General features: G+C 57.8%; 7 protein-coding genes across 7 annotated transcripts; 4 read left to right on the plus strand and 3 right to left on the minus strand.

Annotated features, from left to right (window-relative positions):
* Positions 1 to 577: 577 nt before the first annotated feature.
* On the minus strand, positions 578 to 2,379 carry SLS55_001166 (uncharacterized protein; the record flags this gene model as incomplete). The annotated part of the gene is made up of 3 exons (XM_066772662.1): positions 578 to 1,058; positions 1,275 to 1,352; positions 1,976 to 2,379. 3 exons carry the CDS (start codon positions 2,377 to 2,379, stop codon positions 578 to 580), a joined length of 963 nt encoding a protein of 320 aa, XP_066637941.1.
* A 902-nt stretch (positions 2,380 to 3,281) lies between these two features.
* On the minus strand, positions 3,282 to 4,103 carry RIB5 (Riboflavin synthase alpha chain; the record flags this gene model as incomplete). The annotated part of the gene is made up of 3 exons (XM_066772663.1): positions 3,282 to 3,838; positions 3,892 to 4,014; positions 4,073 to 4,103. 3 exons carry the CDS (start codon positions 4,101 to 4,103, stop codon positions 3,282 to 3,284), a joined length of 711 nt encoding a protein of 236 aa, XP_066637942.1.
* A 354-nt stretch (positions 4,104 to 4,457) lies between these two features.
* On the plus strand, positions 4,458 to 5,955 carry SLS55_001168 (uncharacterized protein; the record flags this gene model as incomplete). The annotated part of the gene is made up of 7 exons (XM_066772664.1): positions 4,458 to 4,478; positions 4,534 to 4,565; positions 4,654 to 4,777; positions 4,828 to 5,075; positions 5,124 to 5,380; positions 5,437 to 5,730; positions 5,783 to 5,955. The coding sequence occupies 7 exons, from the start codon at positions 4,458 to 4,460 to the stop codon at positions 5,953 to 5,955; spliced, it is 1,149 nt and encodes a 382-aa protein (XP_066637943.1).
* Positions 5,956 to 8,945: 2,990 nt separating this feature from the next.
* On the minus strand, positions 8,946 to 10,493 carry SLS55_001169 (uncharacterized protein; the record flags this gene model as incomplete). Its single annotated transcript, XM_066772665.1, has 1 exon — positions 8,946 to 10,493. The coding sequence occupies one exon, from the start codon at positions 10,491 to 10,493 to the stop codon at positions 8,946 to 8,948; it is 1,548 nt and encodes a 515-aa protein (XP_066637944.1).
* A 1,157-nt stretch (positions 10,494 to 11,650) lies between these two features.
* Positions 11,651 to 13,842, plus strand: BRF1 (transcription factor TFIIIB subunit brf1; the record flags this gene model as incomplete). The annotated part of the gene is made up of 2 exons (XM_066772666.1): positions 11,651 to 12,220; positions 12,274 to 13,842. The coding sequence occupies 2 exons, from the start codon at positions 11,651 to 11,653 to the stop codon at positions 13,840 to 13,842; spliced, it is 2,139 nt and encodes a 712-aa protein (XP_066637945.1).
* Positions 13,843 to 14,828: 986 nt separating this feature from the next.
* Positions 14,829 to 15,315, plus strand: SLS55_001171 (uncharacterized protein; the record flags this gene model as incomplete). Its single annotated transcript, XM_066772667.1, has 3 exons — positions 14,829 to 15,027; positions 15,098 to 15,190; positions 15,245 to 15,315. 3 exons carry the CDS (start codon positions 14,829 to 14,831, stop codon positions 15,313 to 15,315), a joined length of 363 nt encoding a protein of 120 aa, XP_066637946.1.
* A 741-nt stretch (positions 15,316 to 16,056) lies between these two features.
* Positions 16,057 to 18,988, plus strand: SLS55_001172 (uncharacterized protein; the record flags this gene model as incomplete). Its single annotated transcript, XM_066772668.1, has 2 exons — positions 16,057 to 18,837; positions 18,890 to 18,988. The coding sequence occupies 2 exons, from the start codon at positions 16,057 to 16,059 to the stop codon at positions 18,986 to 18,988; spliced, it is 2,880 nt and encodes a 959-aa protein (XP_066637947.1).
* Between the last annotated feature and the right edge of the window lie 1,747 nt (positions 18,989 to 20,735).

Consider the following 20,735-nt stretch of genomic DNA (forward strand, 5'->3'; position numbering starts at 1 on the left):
ACCGCCGCCTGGATTTCGGCCCGTCGGCGCCGCTCAGCTTCTGCCATCCGCGCCCTCAATTTGCCTCCATTAAGATGATGCTCGGGCCGGTCGGTGCACGCGTGCGCCACTGAGAAGATTCGTTGCTGTTGCAGCAATTGCGATGAAGACATATTATTGGTTATAATAATGCTAAGAATGCGAACAAAGCCATCCGACGGAGCTTGCGCTCAGGTGCAGATAATAGCCAGCGCAGATCCCCTAAGATTGTTGCATGTACCATGCTCGAAGGATGAATATTGGAGTTGGTCAGTTGTCCCCAAACATGTCCTTTAGTGGTAGTTCACTGGGCGACGCATGCCGAAACCCAGAAGACCGCCTTTGCAAAATCTGCCAAATGGCCGTCCCCCCTTCGAATGAACGCTTCCCGCCCTAACCGGCCGTAGGGTATATGTCCGTTAGATTCGTCAGTCGTGAGTCGTAGTTCGTAAGTCGTAGAAATGCTGAGTCGCACTGTTGCGCGGTTATGGAAGCCTGATGGTTGGGAAAACAGCAAGAAAGTCATCACAGTCTAAACGAATGCGGAGTCAGCAGCTGGCTAGGCGACGACGACGTTGAACGCACCTTTCCGTGACGTGAAGCGAAGCTCGAACTGGCCGTCTCTGCCCCTCGGTGGTGAGTAGTTGTCGCAGAAGATGTACGGGTGTAACACGCTTATGGACAAAATCTTCGGTCCCACTCGACGCATCCAGCCTTTGCGGCCAATGTATTCCGTGACGAACGCCGTCCAAATCGGGGTTTTCTGCATCGGCCCGCGGCGTGCGGTTGCCTCGAAACGGACAGCACCGGTGTTCCGGTCCTTGAACACGCGAAAAGCATGGAGGTAATGGTCATCGTTGATTTCGCCTGAGAACTCCATATCCTCACCGTTCTGGAAAAAGTCCTCGGCCCGAAGCGGGCTTTCAATCGCATCTTGCCGTTTGAGCGCCACGGCGGTGCAAAAGAACAGCACCATCCTTTCGTAACAGGTGAACCGGAGATTTGCCCAGAGATCCAGGCGATTTCCGTACTGGTTCCCTCTTGAGAGCTGCAGGCAAGTGCCGACCCGTCGAATGTTCAGCGATGTGAGCGGTATGCAATGACGATACCGTCGGCCAAGTGGATCCTTAGTGAGGAAAAGCAGTCTGGAGCGGTGATCGGCCGGCCTCCAATACAACCTCACAAATGAATCGGCTGCGTCAAACGGCCTTGCTTGATCAGTGAGGAGAAAGCGACAAGACTGGAGACGTACTTACTGCTCGACGACCTTCTGGAAGCCTTCCGCAAAAAGTCTGTTGACGGCCTCAGGAATATCCCTACCAAGACATCTCGTCCTGCAACATTGTCAGCACAGTCAAGGATGGACCGAGCTTCTCGCGGAAAATCCTACGGTTGGCCCAGATGCCCAAGGAATTGGGTTCCGGGATGTAGTCCATCAAAGATCTTCTGAGCCCAATGGATTGGGCTATACGAGCCAGTGGAATCCAGACTCGGCGACGTCGGAAAAGACGTGAATGTGTCAAACGATGAATTGGAAAAAGCGGGTGACATTGGTGCTTGAGGTACCGCTGGATAGACACCATCGCTATCCCAATCGTCTGAGCTGACGACAGGTGACTGAGGGGCGTATGGTGGAATTGTCCGCAATGGAGGTCTCACTGGTGATTGCCTGAGGGGTGCTGGTGGAGACTCTACTAGTACATTAGCAGTCTACCGACAACTTCTTCCAGGATTCGCGCAGGCAAAAAGGCCATTGCATCATCAGGTCTCATTCAGCCTGACACCAAGTCCAAATAGTCAATAACACAAAGACTTACCAAGGCGGTCGGTATCGAGGAAAGCTTGTCGAGCTCCCAGGCGTCTGACGACGGACACTACTACATCTAAATCTTCGATTCCCTTGTCACTTAGCGGGCGTGAGCATGCCTGTCCCTCGAACGGAAAACGATGGCCATACCCTTGCAGGATGTCAGAGAGACCCATAGTCAAGTCATGGTATGCTACGAGCCGGCCGGCGAACGATCGACCTTCCTGGTCGAAATGGCCGCACAGACGCTCGTAAGCCCGGCGAGGGTTTGCTGTAGCTTTCACGCCGAAAAGGTCAATCTTCACCGTCTCCAGCGTGGACTCTAGGCTTGGACACAGGAGATCAAGCTCGGGCGTGATCTGAGCGGCGGCGCGACGGAAGGATCGATGGTTGACGAGCTCGTCCAGCCGCCTCAGCTCAGCGCTGATGGCGAAGAGAGCGCTGATGTGGGCCAGGAAGTCGCGCTCGCAGCCGGGAAGAGCGTCGACGAAGGCCTGCAGGCCGGACGCCACGTCCTCGGCGTCTTTGGCCAGATCAAGCAACGACCAGTCCATTGCGCATGGCGTGACGGGCGAGAGAGGGCGGGGGCAAGAGTCTGTGTAGCGGGGGAGGCCAAAACAACGGCTGTGCGAGCTGGCTCTGGCAGAAATCCGGGGCAACCCCGACGGCGGCACGAGAAGTGAGCACGGAAGCGCAGCTGCTGAGGCTCTACCGCCGTTGATGAGCTGTCAATGGCAGGGCAGGCCAATCGAACACGACCGCATGCGCATCCTACTCGCATGCCGCCGATCCCTCGAACGTGACCGCCAACCCAGCCAGAAGCCCTCTGCATGACAATGCATCTCTTGCGCCGGCCATTGGCGGCATCGCCGACGGCCATGGTTGCGCAGTGCGTCGTCCCTAAGCCGACTCCATCGGCCGCCGCTACCGGGACGATCGCCGCTGCAGTGTTGCCTAGAGGTGCGGCAGTCTATTTTGCCGAGGCCATCATCGAGCGCGCGTCGACGATGCGACCATTGCCGCAGTACGGCGGCTCTAGTCGCGGAGTGGCGTAGACGCGCATGCTGCTCGGCGGGTGTGCTGGCGAGTCCTGATAAGACGAGACGAATAGAGTGAGCCTGGACGCGGCCCGGCCCAAAACCGGCCATGTGGTGCCATCGAGTACTTTGGGAGGCCGTATGGCTTGTAGGATAGTGGAAAGCAGGTCTCTGAGGACGTCTAGCAGCTTTATATACGTGATGGGAGCCTACATTGTGACTGCACGTCCGCCTTGCACTCCGCCTCACTCCCACGAAGCCGGGCTGCGCCACCGCCGCAGGGCATTCGTGCAATCACTGCCCAAGCGTCCTCCTTCTCGAGTACAATTCCGCCCCAGCGACGACCGTAAGCGCCCCTCGGTGCGGGTGCGGCGGGCAGTGATTGGACTCCTCCGTGGACGCACGTGGTGTGTCTCGGATCATTTGCCAATAGCCTTCAGCCGCTCATCCACCAGCCTGGTGACCATCTTCTCCAGCACGGCAATGTCGCCGCTGGCCTTGTCTTCAAAGTAGCCGTTCACGCTCTTCTCGACGTATTTCCCCACTTGGTCCACCTCAACGTTCACCTCCTCGCCCGGCTGCTTGCCCGCGGTGACAACCTTCTCCTGAGTGTACGCGATGAGCATGACCTCCCACCAACCGTCAGCCCCGTCCTGGACCTTCGTCACAGTCAAGCTGGCGCCGTCTATTGTGATGAATCCCTTCTCCACAATGTACCTCAGGATCGACTTGTCGCGCGGCTGGAAGCGGAACGTCTTAGCATTGCCATCGGGAGTAACAGACAGGATGGTCGCGACGGTGTCAACATGGCCTTGGACGAAGTGACCGCCCATGCGGGTGGAGGCAGACACAGCGCGTTCCAAGTTGACGTTGGAGCCCTGCTTGAGAGCGCCCAGGTTCGTCCGGCGGAGTGTCTCGGGGGCGACGCCGATCTTGAAGGAGGATTTGTCGAACTCGGTGACGGTCAGGCAGGTGCCTGCGAAGCGTCAACATGGGACCGCCAGAGGAATAGATGTGCTGCAGGCTGACCATTGACCGCGATGCTGTCGCCCAGGTGGCAGTCGCCCAGAATCTCTTCGGCGCCGGAAATGGTTAAGGAGGTCCCGCCTCCGCCGCTGGCGGTGTCATCCTGCTTCTCCAGCACGGAGACGGCTGGGAGGATTAGCGTGATGAATAGACAATGCACGCGGAGCTCCGTGGTGCTGCTTACTGCCGATGATCTCGACGATGCCGGTGAACATTGTGTGAGGGCTGCTTGTGGCTTGGGGAAAGAGGGCAAGTGACGCCGACGAGCGCGGGGTGACGCAGCGTTTCAGGGAGCCTCGGCTGAAGCTTCCCCGGCGGTCGGCCTGCCGCGGGGCCAACGCTGCACCACCTACCATCTCTACCTTTAAAAGGCGCCGGCTCTTGGGAAGGGCAGAATGACCTACAGAGCTGGAAAAATGTCGACTATGATCGCCCGTGCATCATTCGCCCGCCAGCTTTGCCGGACGCACCGTCCACCCAGCTTCAATGGCCTGAGCAGGAGGACGTTGGCGACGGCTGGAGCAGCAGAGGCCGCGACTCTTCCCTTGGCCGGCATCCGTGTGCTGGACATGACCAGAGTTCTCGCCGGAGTAAGTCGGCGGGTCGATGCTAGACGCAACGGCACGAACTGATTGTTTCACAAAGCCTTACTGTACACAAATTCTGGGCGACTTAGGGTACGCTGGCTTGGAGCACCCAGTATGGGCCACCTCCTTTGAGGTCGCAGCTCTCTATCCACACATGCTGATACGAAAACAACGGCAGGGCCGAAGTGATCAAGATTGAGCACCCTATCAGGGGAGACGACACAAGAGCATGGGGCCCTCCCTACGCTAAATATACCTCCGACGGTGCACAAGGGCCGGGCGAGTCCGCATACTTCCTCTCAGTACGGGCCATTCTGCTTCCGGGGAAACCCACAACGCTGACTTGGACTAGGTCAACCGCAACAAAAAGTCTCTGGGTCTCTCATTTGCCCACCCGGCAGGCGTTGAAATTCTTCACCGACTGGCCAAGGACTGTGATGTCCTGGTTGAGAACTATCTCCCCGGCGGACTCAAGAAATACGGAATGGACTACGAGACTCTCTCCAAGGTCAATCCCGGTTTGATTTACGCAAGTATCACTGGCTACGGCCAAACAGGTCCCTACAGTAACCGCGCCGGCTACGATGTCATGGTGGAAGCGTGAGCAATCCCTGAATGGTCAGCGTCTCGGTGACTAACTACTGGCAGGGAGATGGGCCTAATGCATATCACCGGCGCCAGAGATGGGCCTCCGGTCAAAGTCGGTGTAGCCGTTACTGATCTGACCACTGGACTCTACACTTCAAACTCGGTGATGGCGGCTCTGATTGGGCGCGGCAGGACCGGAAAGGGCCAGCACATCGACGTGGCACTCAGTGATTGTCAAGTCGCGACACTGGCAAACATTGCCAGCTCTGCTCTGATTAGCGGAAAGAAAGACTCGGGTCGGTGGGGTACCGCACACCGTAAGTCAACAAGGAATGCCATGACTGGAGGGTCGCTGAGACGTGCAAACTTGTAGCTTCCATCGTTCCATATAAGGCCTTCAAGACTGCTGACGGGGACATTCTCCTCGGCGGGGGAAATGACCGTTTGTACGGCATTCTTGTTGAAAGGATTGGCAAGGCAGAGTGGGCGAAGGACGAGCGATTCGTGACGAACGCGCTCCGGGTGAAGAACAGAGACTTGCTGGAAGACCTGATCGAGACGGAGACGAAGAAGAAAACGACGCAAGAATGGCTCGAAGTCTTGGAAGGATGTGGGATGCCGTATGCGGCCATCAACGACATTCAAGGAACCTTAAGCCACGACCACGGTAAGCACGACCGAGAAGGCCGGCGACGGAGATTTGGCTGACAGTCTCATAGTCCTCGCGCGCAACATGGTTGCCGAAGTGGAGCACCCGGCGTGCGGGCCGATCAAACTGGTCAACACTCCGGTCAAGTACTCTTTCTCCGAGCCGAGTATCCGGACACCTCCACCAACACTAGGTGAGTTACAACTTGACAAGGCAGCTGAGCGCGCATTGACGGACTTGTGAAAAGGCCAGCATACGGACGAGGTCCTGAGGGAAATGGTCGGTCTGAGCGAGGCGGACATTGAAAGCCTGCGGAGTGAAGGCGTCGTTGCCTGAGCCCACAACGCCGGCGTATGGACTTGCAGAGCCGGGGTTGGGAGACGAGGCATCCCTGCAGTGTGGCCGCGGGGCAAGGGACCGGCGGTGGGTCGTTTAGCGTAGAAACAATGCAGAGATGCGACGCCTCGGACGTGCGCAGCAGAGCGTGATGCCAAGCGCAGGGGAGCGGGAAAGATGACGGCTAGGCGGAGATCATGGTGGCCCCTGCGCGGTGGTTAGTTCAACGGGCAGCTCGCTCGAGTCTGCGCGTCCTGCGAGCACCCGGCCCTCCGCAGCAGACAGCAGCTCGCATGCAAGCCCGTCGCACTCTTCTCTAGGGTTCAAATGTCGCTTGAACAGTCGCCCGGCGCCCCTGCGCCTGCCAATGCCCCCGCGCACCAGCACAACGGCCAGACGGGCGATTCTGCGCCTGCCGCTGCCACCTCGCGCCCATGGCCCGCCGCAACCAGCACAGGCTCCTCCTCCACGCTGCACTCCCTCAAGCCCGCCGCTGCCCCCTCCGCGACCTCGACCGCTACTTCCTCCGCCTCGCCCGCCGGCCTTTCCCGAATACCCTCCGGCTTCTCCGCCTCCACCGAAGAGATCCTGCGGCGCGTCAGCGCGAATGCCTCGGCGCATGTTGGCACCCCGGGCTACGAGGCCGCGCGCGAACAGGTGCTGAAGAGCATGGTCACCAGTGACAAGATCCCCACCCCGCCGCCAATGTCGGCCACCAAGCGGGGGGCCCGCGGCGCTTCCAGGACCGCCTTCACGAGCTCGTCCACGCCTCGGCCAGAGAGCGCAGCCGGCGCGGGAGAGAGCAGCGCAACGCCCGCATCTGCTGCGAGTGCGACATCTGCAAGGGGACGGGCCAGCGGCCGAGGACGTGGGCGTGGAGGCTCGCGAGGAGGGAAGAGGAAGAGGGCAGACACGCCAGACAGTGAGGTGAGGTTGCTGTCACGCTGGGCCATGGCGGAATCTAACCGTCCTACCACACTTAGGACGACTCGGACATTTCTTCTTCGTATACTCCGCTACCTACGAAAACGAAGTCAGGCCGCAATGTCACGAAGCCCACGCAGTTCATGCCTGTGCTCCCCTCGCCCTCGACCACTTCCCGAAAGAAGCGCCCACATCGTCGCCCCACCGAGACGAGCGTCTGTAAGGTGTGCCAACGAGGCCACAGCCCCATAAGCAATGTGATAGTGTTCTGCGATGGGTGCAACTCAGGCTACCACCAGTACTGTCATCATCCTCCCATCGACCGAGAGGTCGTGCAGGTGGCCGAAAAGGAGTGGTTCTGCGGAGCTTGCGTTGCTTCAAGGAAAAAGCAGGACGAGGCAATATCTAATGTGAACGAGTTGGTCTCAGGCCAGAATCTGACCAGAGAAGAAGTGGGTCTCATGCTCTACCTGAACTGAGCGTATGCTAACAGTAATAATAGAAGCGGGCTTACTTTTCAACGCTATCAACAGCAAAGCTCACGGAGCTATTACTTCACGCCACCGATATATACAATGACCTTCCAGTCTTCGCGCCAAACTCTAGGAACTTTGTCGGCGCTACTGGAGCTGTAGCAAGACCATTCGGCGCCACTATGACGAATACCGCCATTGCAGACGGCCCAGCCATTCAAACCAACCACAATGCTGCCCTTAGCAACGCCAGCTTTGCCACCAACCACACACAGACCCAAACCATCAACCCCGCAACAACGACATCCGTACCGCCACCTTCCGCGCTAGCGATTTCAAGCACAACCTCCATAATCCCCGCTGCTACCACTTTAAATCAAACACACTCTCCGTCCACTCTCCTCGTCCCGGAGCCGGAAGACACAGGCGTAGACGAGGCAGATGATCCGTATGGTGATGGATACGACTCGGATCCGCCCGCTCACTATCCAAAGCCAGGACATGGCTTGGCACGCACACTACGGCCCGAGAGCGAGGATCTGCAATGGCTCGTCGACGATAATCTCGAGGTCTTCAGCCACGTCTATACCAATGACGGGCAAGGCGGGCTGAATGGATTCGGGCCGGACGGCGCGATGGACTTGGCGGGCGCCGAGACGGCTGCGGCGCCTTGAGTGCTGTTGCGCTTGTCGGCTCGGGGCGGCAGCGAATGAGCCGAAGAAAAAACGCATTTAGATCATGGTTCGTTTCGGGCGCTTTCACAGGGCCGGTGGGCATTGGTATGGAGGTGTTTAGGGAACAGTTTGCATTGTACTGCTTCTCCGGTTTCCCTTTTCGGCCGTCGGTAGCCCCGGAGGTGAGTCTCGATGAAGGGGGCCGAGCATAGTTTGGAAGGATTCCACTGGGGCGCTTGACAGTGAGACTACGGGCATTGGCAATGCTGGTGCTTGGTTCGGTGCTATTCCTGCTGTATTTACTTGGCCTAGCTGGTCCTCCAGAGGGCCTAGCTATCAGAGGGGAGACTGTCTCAGGCCCTCCCGTCGGACAATGACAATGCCCACCGCCGTGGACTACCACCAAAGCGGTCTCCTTTCAACCAGTTCGAATTCCCTTCCCCTATTTCCAGGTAGTCACAAGCTCCTGCGCATGTGAGGTTCAAAGCTGCTGACGGGCAATCAACGCCGCAAAGACCCACCAACCACTTGAAAGACCCCACAGCCTCCACAAGGCCGATTGGCTACTACCAGGACTTTATTTGCAGGATTTAACCGGTGGCAGCCATCAAATGACGAGACAAAAGCCCAAGCGAGCTGCATCAATCAACCCACGTGGTTTGAGCATCCATGTCATGGCTAGCTCCGACGTTGCTGCATTGCAGTTTCAAAACTGGCTGGGATTTGGTTTTCTGATCTGAGGTATCTATCGAATGATAATAATCGTCAAGTCGTAGACTGCGTGCTATAACGCGTGTGGTTTCCCTTCCCCTTGCTTCAGTTGGTCTCACGCACGCCTCTTGAAGAGCACCTCAGCCATGGGGTTGGGATTGATCTGAGTGCCGAAGACAAAGTTCTTCGGCCGACCGGCCTCTTTGTCGGCGAGCCGGACGTCGTAGTTGAGCAGAAGTTTGGAGAGGATGGTCTTGATTTCATTGCTGGCGAAGAAGCGGCCGGGGCATGCGTGGCGGCCCTGGCCCCAGTGCAGGTAGTCGCCGTTGGAAGTGGCGAACTGGTGCGAGTTCTTGTCGCCCTCGGAGCGCAGGCGGAGGAAGCGGGAGGGGTCGAAGGTTTCAGGGCTCGGGAAGTGGTCCGGGTCGAAGTACAGCTGCGAGCTGTCGATCTCGATGATGGTGCCCTTGGGCAGGAAGGTGCCGTCGGACAGTGTGATGTCGTATTTGCAGTAGCGCTTGAAGGACGTGAGGCCTGGCGGGTTGCAGCGCTGAGATTCCTTCATGAAGCTGTCAAGCTTCTTGAGCTTGGCCATGGTCTCCTTCTGGTACCCTCCCGTCTCAGCGAGAACCGAATCGAGTTCCTCGCGCAGCGGCTCCACGCACTCGGGGTGCTGTGCCAGATCGTAGATCATGTGGGTCACGCTCATGGTGGTCGTGTGGATCGCGGCCATTGCTAGTTGAATCTGGACGTACGCCTGCTCTCCGTATGCCTTGGAGAACTCCGGGCTTGACTTCTGCTTCATCCACTCGGTGAAGTCGTCGCGTGTGGTGTCGGCCTCGGAGCGCCCCTGGGTCACAGGTTTCATGAAATCAATGGCCTCGGCCTTTACCTGGTAGAGCTCACGCATCTCCGGAAGGAACCTGTGGACCAATGGTCTCATCCACGGCTTCCATTGCTTGATGGCGCGGGAAGCCTGGAATGCCTTGAGCGTGTAGTCCTTGGAGAGCTGCAGCCAGCGCGGGTTGCGACAGAGCGGTTCGCCGACGAAGACGCGCGCGGAGACTTGAGCAACGACATCAACCAACATCGAGTAGGCGATCACGGGTGTCCAATCCTCGCAGGGCTTCATGACTCTCTCGAGCGCCAGGTCGATCTCCTCGGAGATAGCGGGCATGAGGCGGGAGAGGCCGGGAGTGAGGTCCGCCTTGATGACATGGACGGCGACAGGGACGTCTTTGTCGGCGATGCCACAGTATTTGCCCGCCAACGCTTTTTCGACGGCAGTGTTGAAGCTAAGGGCATCGTCTCCCAGGTTCTTGAGTTCGGCCAGGTATTTGGGGCTGAGGATGACGGTCTCGCTTCCATCTGATGTGGTCATCCGGTACATGCCAAGGCCATTTTTGAACTTTGCGTACCCATCCTTAACGAGCGACATGGCGTCGCCAAGGAACTTCTTCTCGCGTTCCTTTTGGTTGAGATGTGCAGCGGCGAGGGGAGCCTGGAGCCGGCCGCGCTGGAACGAGATCAAGACGAAGTAGGAAATGGCAAGTACAACGGCGGCCAATGAGACCATGGGGATGTTCTGTAGGTCCCTATAGCCGGCCATCTTTGCCTGCAGGTTGCCGGGCAAGACGGTAGGAATGTTGCGTATGCTCTCCATGGCGGCGGGAGAGTGTGGGACGGGCCTGCGGGCTGAATGGAGGAAATGGAGAGAATGGCACGAGTAGAAGAAGAGGGCGAGAAATGCGAGAAGATAAAGACGCTCGCCGAGGGCTAGGAAGCTCGGACATGGCGTCTCACCTGGGCTAACAGCAGGCAGGACGAGGATCGTCGCAGCTTCAGCTAGTTTGGGTCAGGAGCAGGTGCAAAGCTCAGGCGAGTAACACATCGGGCTCGCAACTGCGGCCCTCTGATTGGCAGATCCTACGACGCCGCGACAGGGAGCGGCCGGGAAGCGCAGAGCCGAAAGCGAGTGCGGCGTGTGCAGTAGCATCGTGTCAGGGCGTAGAGGCGCGGAGAGGCCGGCGGTGCCTCCAGTGAAGATTGAGTAAGGCAGGGCAGACCCGGTGCAGACAAATCATCAGTAGTGGCGCAGTTGGGGGCGCGGTTGGGGGCGCTTAGGATATGCTCCTTCTGTGGCCCACGTAGGACGCCACGTTCTTCCTGCGAAGCGAACAACCTAGAGATACGCCCGGATAAATTCGACGCTCGTAGGTGCTGTGAGAGCGGCGTGTAGGCGCGGTGCTCGGTTGTCGTGCCGCCCGCTGTGGTGGTAGCGGTAGCGCAGGCCGCGCTTAAGCTCGCTTTCGCTTTGAACAGTGGTTGCCGAAACTGCCGCAAAGCAAATGAGGGTGGGCCTGGCCGGCCTCCTGCAGCTGAGGCTGCACAGGGGCGCACGCGGTCTGTTGGAGGAAAAGAAGAAAAGCGAGGGTAAAGTGTGGGGATGGCGCCCACCGCGCGATTCGAACTGGGGGAGGCTGCTGCTGAATTCTCGCCAACCTTGAACACGGCGCTTCACCACAGCGCCAACCCCGCCGCCGACACCCTCCGGCTGTGACTTTCGCCGTCCACTTCACTCCGCGTCGCGCTTTCGCCCTCGCACCCAACCCCGAGTCCCTGCACGTAGCCTATCGACCTTATCGCCGCCAAAAAAGTTGCCCACCATGTCGCTGCTCCTCCACCTCGCTTCCCGCCAGCTGTAGGCTCTGTCAGGCAAGATGGCGCTCTTTGGTCGCAACTCGAATCCAAACACCCACAGAAAACTTTCGCCCTGTGCCCTCACCCGTTACAACCACGAACATCCACCTACTCCCCGCCATGAGCGCCATACCACGCCCGCGTCCTCCGCGGGAGCGCCTGTCCTCGCTCAAAGATGCCGGGAAGACTCGACCCGTGGGCACGCTCCCTCCGCGCCAAAAGCCGAAGCGCCAGTCCTGCTGTGCGAGTCCTACACCCGAAGACATGGATGGTGTTATGGTTTGCACCAGCTGCGGCAACGTCATAAACGAGTCCCACATTGTCTCCGAGGTCACCTTTGGTGAGACTTCCTCCGGCGCTGCCATGGTCCAGGGTGGCTTCGTGGGCGACGAGCAGAGACACGCCAACACCATGGGTTCTTCCGCCCGCCGCCTGGGCCTGGGCGGCAGCGATGGCAGGAGCACCGCTGAGTCCAACGGACAAGACGCGATCAGAGGCCTGATGACTGCACTTCGCATGACTGGCGAGGGCCTTGAGGGACAGGCTATGAACATCTACAGATTGGCTGCGAAGGAAAGGTTCACGCACGGGCGTCGGCCAATCGTCATCGCAGCCTGCTGCCTCTACTACGTGTGCAGGACCAAAAGAGACAACAAGTATCTCCTCATAGACTTCGCCGAAAAGATCAAGGTGGGCTTTCATGTTGTCTACTTTGTATGTTTGTGGTTGCTGACTGATTGCAGCTCAACGTCTTCAAGCTCGGAGAGACTTACAAGGAACTCCTCGGCAAGCTGTTTATTTCAGACCCCTCGAAGAAGGATCAGTATGCAGCACTCGAACCGGAGCCACTCATCAAAAAGTACGTGGACAAACTGGAATTTGGAGAGGCCGGCGGCAGAAAGGTGGCAGAGGATGCAGTGAAGATTCTCAAGAGGATGAAGCGAGACTGGATGGTGGAAGGAAGACAGCCAGCCGGAATTTGCGGCGCATGTATCATCCTTGCCGCCCGCATGAACAACTTCCGACGAACTGTTCGCGAAGTTGTATACGTAGTCAAGGTTGCCGACATGACTATCGCTAAGCGTCTAGTCGAATTCAAACGGACTCAGAGTGGTCAGCTTACCGTCAACGAATTTCGGACGAATTTCGATGCTCTTCCGGACGAGAGGGAGCCCCCATCCGTGTATCAGGCGCGTGAGCGGGCGAAGAAACGGCGCAAGTTGACCAGTGCGGAGGCGGAAGCAGAGAACATTTCGGAATCTGGTTCTCGACAAGCCTCTGTTGCACCCGATCCTTCTCAAGAGCCTCGCCGCGACGCAGATGGCTTCCTCATCCCCACCGTTCCAGCATCAATGCCCATCGACCCAAGTCTCCTTGCCGCCACAAATCTTGCAATGGAAGACCTGCGAGCTCGGGAAGGCACCCCTGAGAAGAGGGGGCCGGGGCGGCCGAAGAAAAAGAAAGACCCACCGCCGCAAGTGGCAGACGAAGATTTGGCGGTGGAGCAAGAGATCGAAGAGGAAATTGAGAACATCCTTCACGACCCCGAGGTGAACAACGTGGAAGACGTCAATTTCGCTCTCGTGGAGGCGCGATCAAAAGCATTGGCCAACCAGATGAGGGGAGAACAAAGAGCGCCAGAGACAGAGATTGTTGAGGACCACGAGTTTGATGACGACCCAGAGGTCGCCAACTGCTTGCTTAGTCCAGCAGAGATCGCTATCAAAGAGCGTATCTGGGTCACTCATAATCACGATTGGTTGCGCGAGCAGCAAGCTAAAATGCTCAAGAAGGCATTAGAGGAGGCTAATGGTGGACCGAAAAAGAAGAAGCCACGGAAGAAGGTGCCCCAGCTTGGCGATATGAGTGAATACACGCGCGATTCACCCATCCACAGCGCGGCGGACGGAATGCAGAGAATGGTGCAGAGGCGTGGCAAAGGCTTCAGTAGGAACATCAACTACGAGAGGCTCAACGCTCTCATGGGAAAGAACGAGCCCGAGGCCAGCCAAACTTCAAGCAGCAGGCCTAGCAACAGCGGGAGCCCTGATCCGAGTGAGGCATCGATTGAGTATGAAGAGGAGCCGTTGGATGGCCCGGCTGATCCCCAGACAAGTCTGGTCTCTCCTCCCACTACTCAGCAATCGCAACGAGGCCCCCAGCAACAGGAAGCCACTGTCATCAATGACGACGAAGACGAAGAAAGCGAGGTGGAAGAAGACCAGGATGTGGATGACACTGCGGCCGGCATCAGCTTGGCTGGTCTAAACGGAGAGGGCGACTTCGATGAGGCTGGTGACTGGTATGAGTAACCTTCAACAGCCTTTTTTTTTCGGTCTGCGACCGGATTCGCTGCATTTTACGGCGTTTATGCGGGAATACAAGGGTGCATCAGGATACCAATGAGCATTTCAAGGCGTGGCCCAGAAGATTATTTGCACACGGAGCTTGAGGATTGGTTGTTTGGCGAGACCAGGGCTCACATCCTCAGCGCAAGGTAATTGGCATAGGTTAGAACAAATTCAAATTGAAGCATGTGGCATGCACGCGACGGCCGAAGGGGGTGGGCCCTATATCCGGGTGCTTGCAGACACTGCTTGAAACTGAGTATGAGTGGCAGGATAGATTTCTTTTGTCACCCGCCGTGCTGTGACCCTTGAATTGCGGGTGCTAACGAGCTTGGCTTCGGACGTAAAAGCAAAACTTCTCGGATATCCGCAAGTTCCCGAAGGCCTGGCAACCTTGCATGCAAAACGGCGCGTATAATTTTCAAGGAATATTCAGGAACGGGGATGCAGCAGCCAATGGATGGGTGTGCCATTGTCAGCAAAAGGGAGATCGGGGTGGGGAATCGCGAAAGAGACTGCGGAGGCCAGAAGGCTGGATGTCGGCGACGCGCCGAAACAGGGCACCACGTACGAGTGCTACGCAAGATGCGGCAGGAAGAGGGCCGACTGAGCCAATGGCGTTTGAGCTGATTAACGAGTAACCTTGCAGCAGGCGCCCGTGCAGCGGAGTGTCGTGAGGTCGGATGTCATCGAACGGCCGCATCGCCCCCCGCTTATTATGGAACGCTCCTGATTGGCTGGACTGGTGCCTACCATATCAGATGGCAGCATCAGATACTCCTCCTTCAGGAAGCATAAAAGGACCCTCTTTGGCTGCATCTCCTCCTCATCTTCTGCACCACCAGTCTCAAACCACAAAAGCCACCGCCGAACCTGCAATCGCCCGCACAACTTTCTCCTCCTTCACTGCTCTACCTACTCCAACCACATCCAACCCACCAACCACTATCATGTCTGCTCCAGTTGGCGCTGTTCCCTCGAGCTGCTGCAAGCGTGACGGCACCGGCTGCGTCTGCGCCAAGGAGGCCACCTGCTCGTGCGGCAAGCAAAAGGCCCTCCACTGCACCTGCGAGAAGGCGTCGATGGAAAACAAGCTCAGCGGTGCTACCTGCTCCTGCGGTATGTCTCGAACCCTGCCCTCGGATCTCAGTATCCAGCCCCACATAGATCACGTCCCGCCGCCTATACCGCGCCTCGATACTGACCGTACCGTCTACAGGCCAGCGTTCTGCCGGTGCCTGCACCTGCAACCGCGCGTCTGAGGAGAACACAGTGTCCGGCGACAAGTGCGCCTGCGGCAAGAGGTCGAGCAGTATGTTTATCGTGTCATTCTTATGCCGTCCACCATGCTGACAGATTCCCACAGCCTCCTGCACCTGCGCTGGCACTGAGACGGGCCAGTCGGAGCTGGAGACCGACTTTACTACCAAGAAATGAGCAGCTCGTGCTTGACTAGGCGTGCTTGGTGTTTATGGCGGAGGCGGCTGATGGGTTCGGAGCATGGGTACGGAGTTGCGTGGCGTTAAATGAGGTGCCTTGGGGCATTTTTGGGCGCGGCTATCAGGGTAGCGGGCGGCGGCCCGCGGGTCGGGGGATTTTTCAATAGGCTCCAGATCAAGCAATGATAGCAGTGGCAGAAGCAATAAAGGCGCGCAACGTGCACAGCCGTCGGTGACGTGCTGAAGACGGGCGGCGGCGGCGGCGGAGATCACTGGGGTCCACACTCGATGATGATCGCCCCCGTCGGGTCAACCTGGCTCCGGCTAAGCTCCATGGAAGGCAGCTCATGCTGCCCGCGACAGAGCCTCCTTGCGCCAGCCTGACGAAAATAATTCCCCGCCCATCGGCCTCGCGTCGCCCAGTCGCCTGCGCGTCGACCGCTCCTCATATCGCGAGCACGCGCCTGTGCCCCACAGTCTCAGCGACTCGCCGGCCAGCACATCCGCCCCTCACGCTCCTTACCTCCGCATACCTCCGCCGCCCGCCCCCTAGACCCTCCCGGACGACGCGAATTTGCGACCGCACGCGACTCTCCCGAGCCCACGAGCTGCAATCCGCTTGACCTTTCGGCGGACCTCCGCCGCCCGCGAGGCGAAGTAGAGCGCGCCGAATTGGTTGGAGCCGAGACGACCCCATCGACCCATCGCCCGCTACACCCAGCACCCCACCACGGCCACCATGGCGTCCAACTCGGGCGGCGGCGGCGGCCTCTTCAGCCGCGGCAACTCCGGCCAGGCGAACTCGATGCGCGGCCTGGTGTCCTTCATTGCCGACCTCCGCAACGCCCGCGCGCGCGAGCTCGAGGAGAAGCGCATCAACAAGGAGCTGGCCAACATCCGCCAGAAATTCAAGGACGGCGGCCTCAACGGCTATTCCAAGAAGAAATACGTCTGCAAGCTGCTTTACATCTACATCCTGGGCTGGAACGTCGACTTCGGCCACCTGGAAGCCGTCAACCTGATCAGCGCGAACAAGTACTCGGAGAAGCAGATCGGCTACCTTGCCGTTACTCTGTTCCTGCACGAGGAGCACGAGCTGCTGCACCTGGTCGTCAACAGCATACGCAAGGATCTTCTGGACCATAATGAGCTCTTTAACTGCCTTGCGCTGCACGCCATCGCCAACGTCGGCGGCAAGGAGATGGGTGAGGCCCTAAGCGCTGACGTCCACCGGCTGCTGATTTCCCCGGCATCCAAGTCCTTCGTCAAGAAGAAGGCCGCTCTCACGCTCCTGCGCCTGTACCGGAAGTTCCCTGGAATCGTGCAACAGGAATGGGCCGAGCGCATAATAGCATTAATGGATGATCCGGACATGGGTGTTGCTCTCTCGGTGACCTCGCTGGTGATGGCGCTGCTGCAAGACAACCCCCAACAGTACCGCGGAAGCTACATCAAGGCCGCGCACCGCCTGAAGAAGATTGTGGTCGACGCCGAGTGCGCGGTTGACTATCTTTACTACAAGGTCCCTTGTCCATGGATCCAGGTCAAACTGCTCCGATTGCTCCAATATTACCCGCCTTCGGAGGACACGCACGTTCGCAATCTGATCCGTGAATCTCTGCAACGCATCATGGATTCGGCCATGGAGATGCCGAAGAACGTACAGCAGAACAACGCCCAGAACGCCGTCCTCTTCGAGGCCATCAACCTCGTCATCCACCTGGATACCGAGCAGGATCTCATGGTACAGATATCCTCCCGGCTGGGCAAATTCATTCAATCGCGAGAAACCAACGTGCGGTATCTGGGCCTGGAAGCTATGACGCACCTTGCAGCACGAGCAGAAACCTTGGATCCTATCAAGAAGCATCAGAGCATAATCATCGGGTCGTTACGGGATAGAGACATTAGTGTTCGCCGGCAAGGGCTGGACTTGCTCTACAGCATGTGCGACTCCACCAACGCAGCCCCGATCGTCTCGGAGCTCCTGAAATATCTCCAAACGGCCGACTTCGCGATCAGAGAGGAAATGGTCCTCAAGATTGCTATCCTGACGGAGAAATACGCAACGGATGTCCAATGGTACGTGGACATCTCGCTGCGGCTAATTGCCATGGCCGGTGACCACGTCAGCGACGAGGTTTGGCAGCGTGTTATTCAAATCGTTACGAACAACGAGGAGCTCCAAGTCTACGCGGCGCAGAACATTCTTCAGTACGTCAAGGCCGAACACTGCCACGAGACGCTGGTTAAGATTGGTGGATATCTGCTTGGCGAATTCGGTCATTTGATTGCGGACAATAAGGGCTGCAGCCCGATTGAGCAATTCTACGCTTTGCGTGGGAAAATGCTAGGCTGCTCGTCCAGCACCCGCGCCCTCATCCTCTCTTGCTTCGTCAAATTCATTAACCTGTTCCCGGAAATTAAACCGCAGCTTTTGCAGGTCTTCCAAGACTTCAGCCACACATTGGATTCCGAACTCCAGCAAAGAGCATGCGAGTACCTCGCTCTTGCAACTCTGCCGACAGACGACCTTCTCCGAACCGTCTGCGATGAGATGCCGCCATTCCCGGAACGTGCCTCGGCCCTTTTATCCCGCCTCCACCAGAAGCACGCCAATTCCAGCGACAAGAGAACCTGGGTTGTCGGCGGTAGAGACGCCAACACTGATCCCAAAGAGTTCAACTTGGTCCAAAACACAGGCCTCAAGCGGTCGTTTACCAATGCCTTGTCCAGCAACGGCACCCCCACGACACCGACCTCAAACGGCGCCAACGGTGCATCGAACGGTGCATCCGACCTTCTGGGCCTTGACATGCACCCCGATAGCGGCAAGGGTGCAAACCTTGCCAGTGCTGCGCATCTGAGTCCAGGCTGGGAAGTCGGCTACAACAAACTGCTAATGAAGCCCGAAGGCGTGCTCTATGAGGATGTGCAGATTCAGATTGGGTTGCGTTCCGAATATCGCGGCGAGCTGGGCTGCATCATTCTGTATTTCAGCAACAAGTCGTCATCCACAATGACTTCTTTCACGACCACCTTGGACAACCGCTCGGCCGAATTCCTCAAATCGGACACCAAGTCACTACCCGAGACCACGATTCCTCCGGAAGGTCAGACGCAGCAAATGATTATGTTCGAAGCGAAGCACGCGTTCATCCATCCACCAACAATTCGCATTTCCTACCTCTCGGGATCCCTGCAGGGGCTGACTCTGCAGCTCCCGGTCACGCTGCACAAGTACATGGAAGGTGCACAGCTATCAGCCGATGACTTTTTCAAGCGCTGGAAGCAAATCGGTGGCGCGCCGCGTGAGGCACAGAAGGTCTTTGGGCTTACCAGCAAGAATCGCATAACAAATGCGACTTACACGCGCAGAATCGTTGAGGGCTTCAAGTGGGGTGTTCTGGATGGTGTCGATCCTAACCAGAAGAACCTTGTTGGCGCCACGGTGCTACATACACACGATGGTGGCAGATTCGGTTGTTTGATGCGGTTGGAGCCGAACTATGATACTCACGTAAGTACGGTCCTTCAGAATGTTTCTTTTGTTGCTGACAGTCCTGAAACAGATGTACCGCCTTACCATCCGTGCTACAGATGAATCCGTCCCGGCCGTTTTGCTGAGCGCAATGGTTGAGCGACTTTCGCAGGGAATGGCCACGCACTGACCGCAGTCGGGCTAGTACTTTTGCTTCTTCTTTCTGCTTCCGCCTCGACTTTTCTTCTTGAGGAACATGTTTGCATTGCAAGGTGGGGAAGCAACTACATTGTCGGTGGTAAAGGTGGGGATATCGGAGGGCTGGCTGGAAGCATCAAGGCCTGTGACCCTTCCATTTTCTTTTCTTCTCCGAGCAAATCACCCTATAGCTACGTGAGGAGCAGTAGGTCACACGCCTCTGTTATGTCTTCCTAATTTCTGCTTATACGTGATTACCATTTTTCTGCCGAGGGCGCTGCGGGCATTACGTGGTGAATTGATACACTCAGACAAGAGTCGGTCCTAGTGTCGAGTTTTCCAAAGTTCTTTTTCACAGGACGTCTTCCTTCAGATGTCCGACATTTCCTGGCTCATCGCTTGCTGCCCTTCTTTGCTCTCTTCATGTCCACTGTCCTACTGTCCTTCTGTTGATTAAGCTTGTGCTCCGTCAGCTTCTAGCAGACGAGAAAAAGCATTGGCGTTTTTGCCCAGATACTCCCTTGGGGGATCAGAATTGGAAGACTGTCTCGAGACCCTTTAAGAAACATCCTTGAAGACGCTTCGTTAGTGCAAGATGCCGGTGCATTCCGTTTATGGAGATGCAGTGCACCATCGCGTCCAGAGGCTCCTACAGCGCTTGGTAAGAAGACACCGGAAGTGATAATAGTAGAAGCGGGTCCGGTTGAAGCGGCTAAGATTGCTTCCGTTTGGATCGATGCTTCGGGCGCTCGCTCGTTCATTATGGGGGTTTCTGTTACATCGGACAAATGCTGCGTGTGGCAAACCGTGGTTTTGCGGGCCGGCGGTTTACATGAAATAGTCAGAGTCTGACGATACTGGCACGCCGAGACCAAGTGTAACCAACTTTGAGGTGTAATGTCAAATGCATCAGCCCATACTTCTGGGCGTTGCGTCCACGAGTGGCTGGTCATTGGTATCGGGCTTCCGTATTTGGAAGCCGGTTGAAGTTCGCTTGAGAGGTCATATGATAGGTGGTGCAAACCATTCCAATACGTAGCGTGGCGATTGCATAACAAGGAGTCGAAGTGGCAAAGTCTCGACTGGTGTGAGAGCAACGGGATGGCTTGTCACGTAGTGGTGTGTGCGAGCTGGAAGCAGCGAGGAACATGGGGATGGCTTTGCGGCTGCGAGGTGTGCGGCGTGCATGGTGCATGCTGGGTGCTGGCGGCACGGGGGCGGGGTCGGCGCAGATGACGGGCAACGACTGGCGGGCCTGCAGACCCCTGGACGGGCCGGACAGAGATGCATGGCGGCGGCTGTGCACAGCACTGGGGCGGCCAAGTAGGCGCGCTGAGGTGGGACGGCGGACTTGGATGCGGCGCGCTGGCCTGACGGTTGCGGTGCCTGCGCGGGCGGGCGATCGTTACCAGCTGACTACGCGCATTACGGCGCGTTCGGGGGCGGGCGCACAATACAGCACCGTTCTCCGCGCGCGCCGCGTCTCGGACCGCGGCGTGAATTTTGGCCAGTGTGGGCACGCGGTGGGGAACCAATGGAGATCAGCGTCGCCGTGCAAATTGGGCCGCGGGCGGGCGCTGTCGTCGTGTGACGGCGTATTGGTGTTTGTTACGGGCGAGGGCTCAGCTTTACCGCCGGTTGTGGGCGTGCGCGGCGGATAAACCTTGCCTGTTCCAGCAGCTTTGGCTCTTGGGCGGCGCTCTCTCAAACTCCAGCGCAAACCACTGCATCACCTGCCT

This window comes from Diplodia seriata (assembly GCF_021436955.1).
Source record: "Diplodia seriata strain FDS-637 chromosome Unknown scaffold_1, whole genome shotgun sequence".
Classification (NCBI taxonomy): domain Eukaryota; kingdom Fungi; phylum Ascomycota; class Dothideomycetes; order Botryosphaeriales; family Botryosphaeriaceae; genus Diplodia; species Diplodia seriata.